Raw genomic sequence first — 13,082 nt, forward strand, 5'->3', positions numbered from 1 at the left:
CAGTGTAACATTGTTAATGTTGGAAATGACTATTGTAGCTAGAAACGGCAGATTTTTAATGAAATATTTACATAGGCGTACAGAGACCCATTATCAGCAAACATCACTTCTGTGTTCCAATGGCATGTTGTGTTAGTTTGAGAAACAGACGCCTCACAAGTCCTTAACTGGCAGCTTCATTAAATAATACCCACAAAACACCAGTCTCAATGTCAACAATGAAGAGACGACTCCGGGATCCTGGCCTTCGAGGCAGAGTTGCAAAGAAAAAGTCATATCTCAGACTGGCCAATAAAAATAAAAGATTAAGATGGGCAAAAGAACACAGACCCTGGACAGAGGAACTCTGCCTAGAAGGCCAGCATCCCGGAGTCGCATCTTCACTGTTGACGTTGAGACGGGTGTTTTGCGGGTACTATTTAATGAAGTTGCCAGTTGAGGACTTGTGAGGCGTCTGTTTCTCAAACTAGATACTCTAATGTACTTGACTTTTTGCTTAGTTGTGCACCGGGGCCTCCCACTCTTTTTATTCTGGTTAGAGCCAGTTTGCGCTGTTCTGTGAAGTGTAGTACACAACGTTGTACGAGGTCTACGGTTTCTTGACAGTTTCTCGCATGGAATTGCCTTCATTTCTCAGAACAAGAATAGACTGACGAGTTTCAGAAGAAAGATCTTGGTTTCTGGCCATTTTGAGCCTGTAATCAAACCCACAAATGCCAATGCTCCAGATACTCAACTAGTCTAAAGAAGGCCAGTTTTATTGCTTCTTTAATCAGTTTTCAGCTGTGCTAACATAATTGCGAAAGGGTTTTCTAATGATCAATTAGCCTTTTAAAATGATAAACTTGGATTAGCTAACACAACGTGCCATTGGAACATAGGAGTGATGTTTGCTGATTATTGGCCTCTCTACGTACGCCTATGTGGATATTCCATAAAAAAATTCTGCCCTTTCCAGCTACAATAGTCATTTACAACATTAACAATGTCTACACTGTATTTCTGATCAATTTGATGTTATTTTAATGGTCAAAAAATGTGATTTTCTTTCAAAAACAAGGACATATCTTAGTGACTCAACTTTTGAACGGTAGTGTACATTATCAACTGTTACTAATGATCCTCAGCAACAACCAGCTGAAGAGAACTAACATTAAATTGACAGTTGAATGTGTGTGGTTATTAGGCCTACTGAGGGTCGGTCGATACTGATAGTTGCTAATATTTAACATGATAGAAAAGAGGCGGGTTGGTCAATAAATAAGACATTCGAGACTGCCCCTCCCTGCAAGTTAAAAGGCTCTACAATTTAAATTCTGCATAATGGCACAGCATTTCATAAACTTTACTGTGGGAAAGTTATGTTGATGTGCTTCAGTTTGCTGCCATATGACGGGTTTCACATTTGTCTCCAGCTATTATAAGGTAGAATTGATCTAAAACAACGGTTATTTATATTTACAATTCCCTTATCCAAACTGATTACTCATTTACCTAGCTCTTATCAAGTTGTAAGTTGTAATGCATGGAGAATGCTGTTATTTCTATCGGTAAAAAGAGAGTATATACTTTGTCCACTTGTACTTGAAACTAGCAGGTTTGCTCGACTTCATTCATGGTTTCATCTCAGGTAAAGGTAGTGGAATTATTAGGGAATTTACTCAAGGTCAGAACAAGGCATATCTGTAGACACACCCCCATCACACCTTCATTTATTCTATCTCCACCCCAAAAGAAAAGCGGGTAAATAGCATTCTATTAATGAGGGGAATAAAACAATTTCGTACATTTTAGAATAAGGCTGTAACCTAACAATGTTGAAATAAATAAATAAATACTTTCCAAAGGCAGTGTTTAGACCCCTTGACTTTTTCCACATGTTGTAAGGTTACAGCCTTATTCTAAAATATCATTAATCTACACACAATACCCCATAATGACAAAACAAAACAAAAAAGTATTTTTTTTGGTAATTTATATGAAATAAAACAAGACATCACATTTACATAAGTATTCAGACCGTTTACTCAGTACTCTGTTGAAGCACCTTTGGCAGTGATTACAGCGTTGAGTCTTCCTCTCAAGCTCTGTCAGGTTGGTGCACAGCTATTTTCAGGTCTCTCCAGAGAGGTTTGTTCGGGTACGAGTCCGGGCTCTGGCTGGGCAGTTCAAGGACATTCAGAGATTGTCCCAAAGCCACTCCTGCATTGCCTTGGCTGTGTGCTTAGGGTCGTGGTCCTGTTGGAAGGTGAACCTTCGCCCCAGTCTGAGGTCCTGAGCGCTCTGGAGCAGGTTTTCATCAAGGATCGCTCTGTACTTTGTTCAGTTAATCTTTCCCTCGATCCTGACTAGTCTCAGAGTCCCTGCTGCCAAAAGACATCCCCTCAGCATGATGCTGCCACCAATTTGATTTGATTTGACCACCATGCTTCACCGTAGGGATGGTACCAGGTTTCCTCCAGACGTGACGCTTGGCATTCAGGACAAAGAGTTCCATCTTGGTTTCATCAGACCAGAGAATCTTGTTTCTCATGGTCTGAGAGTCTTTAGGTGCCTTTTGGCAAACTCCAAGCGGGCTGTCATGTGCCTTTTACTGAGGACTGGCTTCGGTCTGGCCACTCTACCATAAAGACCTAATTGCTGGAGGGTTGCAGAGATGGTTGTCCTTCTGGAAGGTTCTCCCATTTCCACAGAGGAACTCTTGAGCTCTGTCAGAGTGACCATCAGGTTCTTGGTCATCTCCCTGACCGAGGCCCTTCTCCCTGGATTGCTCAGTTTGGTCGGGCGGCCAGCTCTAGGAAGAGTCTTCGTGGTTCCAAACTTCTTCCATTTAAGAATGATAGAGGTCACCGTGACAGAATCCTGTCTCGGAGCTCTACGGACAATTCCTTCGACCTCACGGCTTGGTGTTTGCTCTGACATGCAATGTCAACTGTGGGACCTTATGTAGACAGGTGTGTGCCTTTCCAAGTGATGTCCAATCAATTGAATTTACCAAAGGGGGGACTCCAAGTTATAGAAACATCTCAAGGATGATCCATGTAAACAGGATGCACCTGAGCTCAATTTTGAGTCTCATAGCAAAGGGTCTGAATACTTATATAAATATTTTTTATACATTTTCAAAAATATCTAAAAACCTGTTTTCACTTTGTCATTATGGGGTATTGTGTGTAGATTGCTGAATAAATTGTTTTATTTCATCAATTTTAGAATAAGGCTGTAACCTAACAAAATGTAGAAAAAGTCCAGGGGTCTTAATACTTTCCAAATGCACTGTTTTGTAGTTTGAAACATTTGCAATTTTTTTCCCTAAAGGTAAAAATGTTCTCTGTCATTCTCCAGGTATGTGGACGACGTGATATCAAGGATCGGCAGGATGTTTCCAGACATGTCAATTGAACTCTTCCGACCCAACGGGACGTCAGCAGTACTTCTGGTAAGATTCCTCCTCACCACCGGGAATACAACACTCCTCTGGTCCAAAACTGCTTCTCACACATTCAACATCTGACCAATTATTCAAGTTTGGAAGGCCACTCCCAATATAAATATATAAAAATGCTGACCAAGATGATATTTGCATGGTGTCAGCAATATCCACAAAAGAACATGCAAGCTATGCACCTAGTCCTCAGTTTTTTCCTTCATCGGATACCAGAATGAGTGCAGCTTCCTGTCCATGACTGCTGTCCAAAAATACAGAACCAAGGAGCTATTATGGTGTGTGCATTCTGTGGCAAGAAATCCATGATAGAGGAACACTGGGTAATTCCTTGACTAATGATTGTCATGTGCAGTTGAAAGGGTACTGCACATCTGACTGTTCACGCAAGAGGTAGATTATAGAGAAACATCTTCAGTCCTCCTACCAACACTAGGTTCTCCCCAGCTCTGCTTTTGCTCTGAGTTTTATTTATACGAAGTGCTTAAGCATTCGAAGAAGACTTGAACTGTTAAATATTAATACTACCTGTAACCTCTAACGAGTCACAAACCCGGATCCGGGATCCCCCCATCAAAAAAGCTGACTAGCATAGCCTAGCCTAACCCGACAGGGATATCATATAACATAATTTTCATGAAATCACAAGTCCAATACAGCAAATGAAAGATAAACATCTTGTGAATCCAGCCATCATTTCCGATTTTTAAAATGTTTTACAGCGAAAACACAATATGTATTTCTATTAGCCAACCACAATAGCAAAAGACTCAACCGCATATTTTCAAAAATTTTCTACCGCATAGGTAGCTATCACAAAACCGACCAAATAGAGATATAATTAGTCACTAACCAAGAAACAACTTCATCAGATGACAGTCTTATAACATGTTATACAATAAATCTATGTTTTGTTCGAAAATGTGCTTATTTGAGGTATAAATCATAGTTTTACATTGCAGCTACCATCAAAAATATCACCAAAGCAGCCAGAATAATTACAGAGAGCAACGTGAAATACCTAAATACTCATCATAAAACATTTATGAAAAATACATGGTGTACAGCAAATGAAAGATAAACATCTTGTGAATCCAGCCAATATTTCCGATTTCTTTAAGTGTTTTACAGCAAACACAATATAGCATTATATTAGCTTACCACAATAGCCAAACACACAGATGCATTTATCAGCAGTAAAAGGTAGCGATCGCAAAAACCAGCAAACAATATAAAATTAATCACTAACCTTGACCAACTTCATCAGATGACAGTCTTATAACATCATGTTACACAATACACTAATGTTTTGTTCGAAAATGTGCATATTTTGAGCTGCAAACTGTGGTTATACGTTGTGAATATGTAGCATCGATTCAATCTGACCAAATCTGACCAAAGAACTCATCATAAACTTTACAAAAAAATACATGTTGGGCAGCAAATCAAAGATACACTAGTTCTTAATGCAATCGCCGTGTTAGATTTAAAAAAATAACTTTACCATAACAAACAGCTTACGTTATAGCGAGGCAGCGCCCGCAAAATGGGCGGAAAATAGGACTAAACATTTTCCACAGAAATACGAATATTTCCACAGAAATACGAATAGCTCTTGTTCGACCTCAGATCAAGCTAGACACCCCATTCCACCTTCCACTGCCTGTTGACATCTAGTGGAAGGCATATGCAGTGCATGCAAATCCATAGAAATTAGGCAATTGAATAGGCAGGCCCTGGAACAGAGCATCGTTTTCAGATTTTTCACTTCCTGTCTGGAAGTTTGCTGCCAAATGAGTTCTGTTTTACTTACAGATATAATTCAAACAGTTTTAGAAATGGGAGAGTGTTTTCTATCCAATAGTAATAATAATATGCATATTGTATAGAGTACGAGGCCGTTTAAATTGGGCACGATTTTTTCCAAAGTGGAAATAGCGCCCCCCTATTGACAAGAAGTTTTAACATGGTTCCCTGGGATGTGTGGTGGAGCTCTGCTCTACAGTAGTATACATACTGCTGAACGACACAGCTACTGTTCTTTACCGTCTCTTACCACAAAAAGGGCCCTACAAAGTCGGTGCCTCTGACTTAGTGATGTGAGGAATAGCACTCTGGTCAGTTTTGCTATTTTAATCATGACCGCCAGGTCGTCAGCACTCAGCACTTTGTCCTTTCCTTTAAGTATTTTTGTATTTTATGACAGATCCCCATTAGCTGTTGCCAAGGCTACTCTTCCTGGGGTCGAAACAAGATTAAGGCAATTACATACAAAATAATACAGTACATCACACAACACATTATTACACACTACATATCTACAATGCAACACATTATAACATAATTATCTACCACATCTCTACAATACAACACAACACATTATTGCACACTACTCTACCACAACATATCTACAATACAACATCCATAATACAGTAATATAACAATATTACAATGTAAGTGTGTGTAGAGTGCGTGTGTTAGCGTGTCTTCACAGTCCGCACTGTTCTCCTTATGAGGTGTAGTTTTTTCTTTTTTTTCTTGCATTAGTTACAGTGCCTTCAGAAATTAATAAAAAATGATAAGCCGAAATGTCAATAAGTATTCAACCCCATTTATGGCAAGCCTAAATAAATTCAAAAGTAAAAATGTGCTTAACAAGTCACATAATAAGTTGCAAGGACTCACTCTGTGTGCAATAATAGGGTTTAACATAATATTTGAATCGCTACCTCAACTCTGTACCCCACACATACAATTATCTGTATGGTCCCTCAGTCGAGCAGTGAATTTCGAACACAGATTCAACCACAAAGACCAGGGAGGTTTTCCAATGCCTTGCAAATATGCCCCCCCTTTTTTACATTTTTTTTATTAAATAAATATTCCCCCCTTTTCTCCCCAATTTTTCGTGGTATCCAATTGTTAGTAATTACTATCTTGTCTCATCGCTACAACTCCCGTACGGGCTCGGGAAAGACGAAGGTCGGAAGCCATGCGTCCTCCGATACACAACCCAACCAAGCCGCACTGCTTCTTAACACAGCGCGCCTCCAACCCGGAAGCCAGCCGCACCAATGTGTCGGAGGAAACATTGTGCACCTGGCTCCCTTGGTTAGCGCGCACTGCGCCCGGCCCGCCACAGGAGTCGCTGGTGCGCGATGAGACAAGGATATCCCTACCGGCCAAACCCTCCCTAACCCGGACGACGCTAGGCCAATTGTGCGTCGCCCCACGGACCTCCCGGTCGCGGCCGGCTGCGACAGAGCCTGGGCGCAAACCCAGAGTCTCTGGTGGCGCAGCTTGCGCTGCGATGCAGTGCCCTAGACCACTGCGCCACCCGGGAGGCAAGAAGGGCACCTTTTGATAGAGAAAAAAACATTTAAACAAAGAAGACCTTGAATATCCCTTTGAGCATGATGAAGTTATTAATTACTCTTTGGATGGTATACACCCAGTCACTACAAAGATACAAGCGTCCTTCCTAACTCAGTTGCTGGAGAGGAAGGAAAACGCTCAGGGATTTCTCCGTGAGGCCAATGGTGACTTTAAAATATTTACAGGGTTTAATGGCTGCGATAGGAGAACTGAGGATGGATCAACAAAATTGTAGTTACTCCACAAGACTAACCTAATTGACAGAGTGAAAAGGGAACCTGAGCAGAATAAAATATTGCAAAAGATTCATCCTGTTTGTAGCGCATTTACTAAAGTAGCACTGCAAAAAATGCGACAAAGCAAATAACTTTCTGTCCTAAATACAAAGTGTTATGTTTGGGGCAAATCCAATACAACACATTACTGAGTACTAATGTTCCCCATAATTTTTTTGTAGCACTGAGAAAATGTAAAGTCTTTTGAGTGACATTTTTGTGCAACTTCCGGTGCGCATTTACAGTGAACACTGAGGCTATACCCTTACAGTTTTAGACAGTAGCCTTGTGGCCAATGTTCCCTCAAAAAAATATCAACAGTGAGCAAATTTCAGGTCTGCTAAGCTCAAACTTGAATGTTGTGTGGAGTACAGGCTGAGTCGTGCGCAATATAATGTTTTATTTCGGTATTTTGCATTGAAAGTGGCTAATATTGCATTGATTCGATCACAATTGCCACAGTAAAGGGAAACGTTGATAGTGTTAGCTAACAGGGAGAGCTCTAGAATGTTGAGTGAAGTTAAATCTCATGCTTCTCTCTGTGGGCTGATAGTTCTTCTGCGCTTTGCGTGGCAGTCCCAGGGGAGCTACCAGGCAGTCTCGGGCGCATTTGAGCATAATATAGGCCTACCAACAAAACTAATAGACAAAATCCAATAAGATTTTCACATGGAAATATACACTGCTCAAAAAAATAAAGGGAACACTTAAACAACACAATGTAACTCCAAGTCAATCCCATTTCTGTGAAATCAAACTGTCCACTTAGGAAGCAATACTGATTGACAAAAAAATTCACATGCTGTTGTGCAAATGGAATAGACAAAAGGTGGAAATTATAGGCAATTAGTAAGACACCCCCCAAAAAAGGAATGGTTCTGCAGGTGGTGACCACACACCACTTCTCAGTTCCTATGCTTCCTGGCTGATGTTTTGGTCACTTTTGAATGCTGGCGGTGCTCTCACTCTAGTGGTAGCATGAGACGGAGTCTACAACCCACACAAGTGGCTCAGGTAGTGCAGCTCATCCAGGATGGCACATCAATGCGAGCTGTGGCAAAAAGGTTTGCTGTGTCTGTCAGCGTAGTGTCCAGAGCATGGAGGCGCTACCAGGAGACAGGCCAGTACATCAGGAGACGTGGAGGAGGCCGTAGGAGGGCAACAACCCAGCAGCAGGACCGCTACCTCCGCCTTTGTGCAAGGAGGTGCACTGCCAGAGCCCTGCAAAATGACCTCCAGCAGGCCACATACAGTACTTTTTTCCAGCAGCACATTTTGATCGATAATGTCAAAAGCTACACTGACGTGTAACAAGACAGCTTCTTATTATCAATTTTTTCAGCGAATCATCAGTCATTTGTGTAAGTGCCGTACATGTTTTTGTGTAAGTGCCGTACATGTTGAGTGCCCTTCCCTATAAGCATGCTGAAAGTCTGTTAATTTGTTTACCGTGAAATACACTGAACAAAAATATAAACACAACATTTAAAGTGTTGGTCCCATGTTTCATGAGCTGAAATAAAAGATCCCAGACATGTCCCATATGCACAAAAGCTTATTTCTCTCAAATGTTGTGCAGAAATTAGTTTACATCCATGTTAGTGAGCATTTCTCCTTTGCCAAGATAATCCATCCACCTGACAGGTGTGGCATATCAATAACGTTGAATAAACAGCATGATCAGAACACAGGTGCACCTTGTGCTGGGGACAATAAAAGGTCACACTAAAATGTGCAGTTTTGTTACACAACACAATGCCACAGATGTCTCACATTTCTCACATTTTATAGGAGTGTGCAATTGGCATGCTAACTGCAGGAATGTCCACGAGCTGTTGCCAGATAATTGAATGTTCATGTTTCTACTATAAGCCGCCTCCAACGTCATTTTAGAGAATCACAATCGCAGACCAAGTGTAACCACGGCAGCCCAGGACCTCCACATCCGGGTTCTTCCCCTGCGGAATCGTCTGAGACCAGCCACCCAGACAGTTGATGCAGCTGTGGGTTTGCCCAACCAAATAATTTCTGCACAAACTGTCAAACCGTCTCAGGGAAGCTCATCTGCGTGATCATCGTCCTCAACAGGGTCTTGACCTGACTGCAGTTCGGTGTTGTAACCAACTTCAGTGGGCAAATGCTCACCTTCACTGGCCACTGGCATGCTGGAGAAGTGTGCTCTTCACGGATGAATCTTGGTTTCAGCTGTACCGGGCAGATTGCAGACATGGTGTCGTCTGGGCGAGTGGTTTGCTGGAGTCAATGTTGTGAACAGTGTGGTGGGGTTATGGTATGGGCAGGCATAAGCTATGGCAATTTGAATGCACAAATGCACTGCCATCACCTTATGTTTCAGTATGATAATGCACAACCCAATGTCTCTAGGATCTGTACACAATTCCTGGAATCTGAAACTGTCCCAGTTTTTCCATGGCCTGCATACTCACCAGACATGTCACCCGTTGAGCATGTTTGGGATGCTCTGGATTGACGTGTACGACAGCGCCTTCCAGTTCCCACCAACGTCCAGCAACCACTCACAGCCATTGAAGAGGAATGGGACAACATTCCACAGGCCACAATCAACAGCCTCGTCAACTACGTAATGTAGATGTCACACTGCATGAGGATAATGGTGATCACACCAGAAACTGACTGGTTTTCTGATCCAGGCCCCTACATTTTTAAAAGGTTTTTGTGGCCAACAGATGCATACCTGTATTCTCAGTCGTGGGAAATCCATAGATTAGGGCCTAATTTATTCATTTCAATTTACTGATTTCCTTATATGAACCGTAACAGTAACATCTTTGAAGTTGTTCCATGTTGCGTTTTTTTTAAATTTATTTTTATTTAACCTTTATTTAACCAGGTAGGCTAGTTGAGAACAAGTTCTCAGTTGCAACTGCGACATGGCCAAGATAAAGCATAGCAATTTGACACATACAACAACACAGAGTTACACATGGAATAAACAAAACATAGTCAATAATACAGTAGAACAAAAGAAAACAAAAAGTCTATATACAGTGAGTGCAAATGAGGTAAGATAAGGAGTTAAGGCAATAAATAGGTCATGGTGGCGAAGTAATTACAATATAGCAATTACACACTGGAATGGTAGATTTGCAGAAGATGAATGTGCAAGTAGAGATACTGGGGTGCAAAGGAGCAAGATAAATAAATAAATACAGTATGGGGATGAGGTAGGTAGATGGGCTGTTTACAGATGGGCTATGTACAGGTGCAGTGATCTGTGCGCTGCTCTGACAGCTGGCACTTAAAGCTAGCAGAGACTTGTAGATAACCTGTAGCCAGTGGGTTTGGCGACGAGTATGAAGCGAGGGCCAACCAACGAGAGCGTACAGGTCGCAATGGTGGGTAGTGTATGGGGCTTTGGTGACAAAACGGATGTCACTGTGATAGACTGCATCCAGTTTGTTGAGTAGAATGTTGGAGGCTATTTTATAGATGACATCACCGAAGTCGAGGTTCGGTAGGATGGTCAGTTTTACGAGGGTATGTTTGGCAGCATGAGTGAAGGATGCTTTGTTGCGATATAGGAAGCCAATTCTAGATTTAATTTTGGATTGGAAATGCTTAATGTGAGTCTGGAAGGGGAGTTTACAGTCTAACCAGACACCTAGGTATTTGTAGTTGTCCACGTATTCTAAGTCAGAGCCGTCCAGAGTAGTGATGCTGGACGGGCGAGCAGGTGCGGGCAGTGATCGGTTGAATAGCATGCATTTAGTTTTACTTGCATTTAAGAGCAGTTGGAGGCACGGAAGGAGAGTTGTATTGCATTGAAGCTCGTCTGGAGGTTAGTTAACACAGTGTCCAAAGAGGGGCCAGAAGTATACAGAATGGTGTCGTCTGCGTAGAGGTGTATCAGAGAATCACCAGCAGCAAGAGCAACATCATTGATGTATACAGAGAAGAGAGTCGGCCCGAGGTTTGAACCCTGTGGCACCCCCATAGAGACTGCCAGAGGTCTGGACAGCAGGCCCTCCGATTTGAGACACTGAACTCTGTCTGAGAAGTAGTTGGTGAACCAGGCGAGGCAATCATTTGAGAAACCAAGGCTGTCGAGTCTGCCAATAAGAATGTGGTGATTGACAGAGTCGAAAGCCTTGGCCAGGTTGATGAATATTGCTGCACAGTAATGTCTCTTATCGATGGCGGTTATGATGTCGTTTAGAACCTTGAGCGTGTCTGAGGTGCACCCATGACCAGCTCTGAAACCAGATTGCATAGCGGAGAAGGTACGGTGGGATTCGAAATGGTTGGTAATCTGTTTGTTAACTTGGCTTTCGAAGAGCTTAGAAAGACATGGTAGGATAGATATAGGTCTGTAGCAGTTTGGGTCAAGAGTGTCACCCCCTTTGAAGAGGGGGATGACCGCGGCAGCTTTCCAATCTTTGGGAATCTCAGACAATACGAAAGAGAGGTTGAACAGACTAGTAATAGGGGTTGCAACAATTTCGGCAGATAATTTTAGAAAGAGAGGGTCCAGATTGTCTAGCCCGGCTGATTTGTAGGGGTCCAGATTTTGCCGCTCTTTCAGAATATCAGCTATCTGGATTTGGGTGAAGGAGAAATGGTGGGGGCTTTGGCGGATTGCTGTGAAGGGTGCCGGGCAGTTGACCGGGGTAGGGGTAGCCAGGTGGAAAGCATGGCCAACCGTAGAGAAATGCTTATTGAAATTCTCAATTATAGTGGATTTATCGGTGGTGACAGTGTTTCCTAGCCTAAGAGCAGTGGGCAGCTGGGAGGAGGTGCTCTTATTCTCCATGGACTTTACAGTGTCCCAGAACTTTTTGGAGTTAGTATTACAGGATGCAAATTTCTGTTTGAAAAAGCTAGCCTTAGTGTTCCTTACTGCCTGTGTATATTTGTTCCTAACTTCCCTGAAATATTTTTTTGTTCAGTGTAGCATTGTATCTAGCTGACCGGTGGCTTCAACCATTTGTCTGTGTCTTTGCTCAATGATGCTAAGATCCCTTCATGCGCCAGTACTGTGTCCAACTCTAATCCATTTGGCGTGCGAAGACAGAAATTAGAGGATAGAGAGGGTGAGAGAAAGAGAGGCAGAAAGAGAGAGGCTGGCAGGGGAGAGAAAGAGACAGGAAGATTACAAATACGCCATCCAAATTATGTATATAAACCCTGGATTGCTGATATGTATTGGCCAGTGAGATGCTTTGACGCCACCGGTCAGCCATATTGGCACTCGTCAGTAGGAACAGTCCTCCATAGGAATTAATGGAATTCAATTAAATTATTAAAGGACAAAATGTAAGAGGTTTTTGTTGTTGTAGTGGGGACAGTAACATTAGAAGATTCAAAAATTATACTTTAACTTCTCTGGGATATGTGGGGCGCTAACGTCCCACTTGGCCAAAAGCCAGTAAAAATGCAGAGTGCCAAATTCAAATAAATTACTATAAAAATCAAACTTTCACAACTTTGTTGTGAATCCAGCCACCATGTCTGATTTCAAAAAGGTTTTACGGGGAAAGCACACCTTGCGATTATGTTAGGTCAGTACATAGCCACAGAAAAACACAGCCATTTTTCCAGCCAAAGAGAGGAGTAACAAAAGGCAGAAATGGATTTAAAATGAATCACTAACCTTTGATGATCTTCATCAGATGACACTCATAGGACTTCATGTTACACAATACATGTATGTTTTGTTCGGTAAAGTTAATATTTATATCCAAAAATCTGAGTTTAGGCGGGCCGCTACTGTCTCACTTGGCCAAAAGCCAGAGAAAATACAGAGCGCCAAATTCAAATAAATTATTATAAAAATCTAACTTTCAGTAAATCACACATGAAAGATACCAAATTAAAGCTACACTGGTTGTGAATCCAGCCAACATGTCAGAATTCAAATAGGCTTTTCGGCGAAAGCAAACGATGCTATTATCTGAGTTAGCATCATAGTAAACAAAGAGAAAGAAGCATCTTTCAACCCTGCAGGC

The 13,082-nt window shown here is 41.9% G+C and overlaps 1 protein-coding gene across 1 annotated transcript in view; it reads left to right on the forward strand.

The window, feature by feature from the left end:
- The window catches only part of med27 (mediator complex subunit 27), a 100,887-nt gene that overhangs the window by 59,119 nt on the left and 28,686 nt on the right, over positions 1-13,082 (forward strand). The window contains exon 4 of the mRNA XM_055918907.1: positions 3,346-3,439. Coding sequence (XP_055774882.1) covers positions 3,346-3,439 — 94 coding nt within the window. The remainder of the gene's footprint in view (positions 1-3,345; positions 3,440-13,082) is intronic.

This window comes from Salvelinus fontinalis, chromosome 4 (genome assembly GCF_029448725.1).
Source record: "Salvelinus fontinalis isolate EN_2023a chromosome 4, ASM2944872v1, whole genome shotgun sequence".
NCBI lineage: Eukaryota > Metazoa > Chordata > Actinopteri > Salmoniformes > Salmonidae > Salvelinus > Salvelinus fontinalis.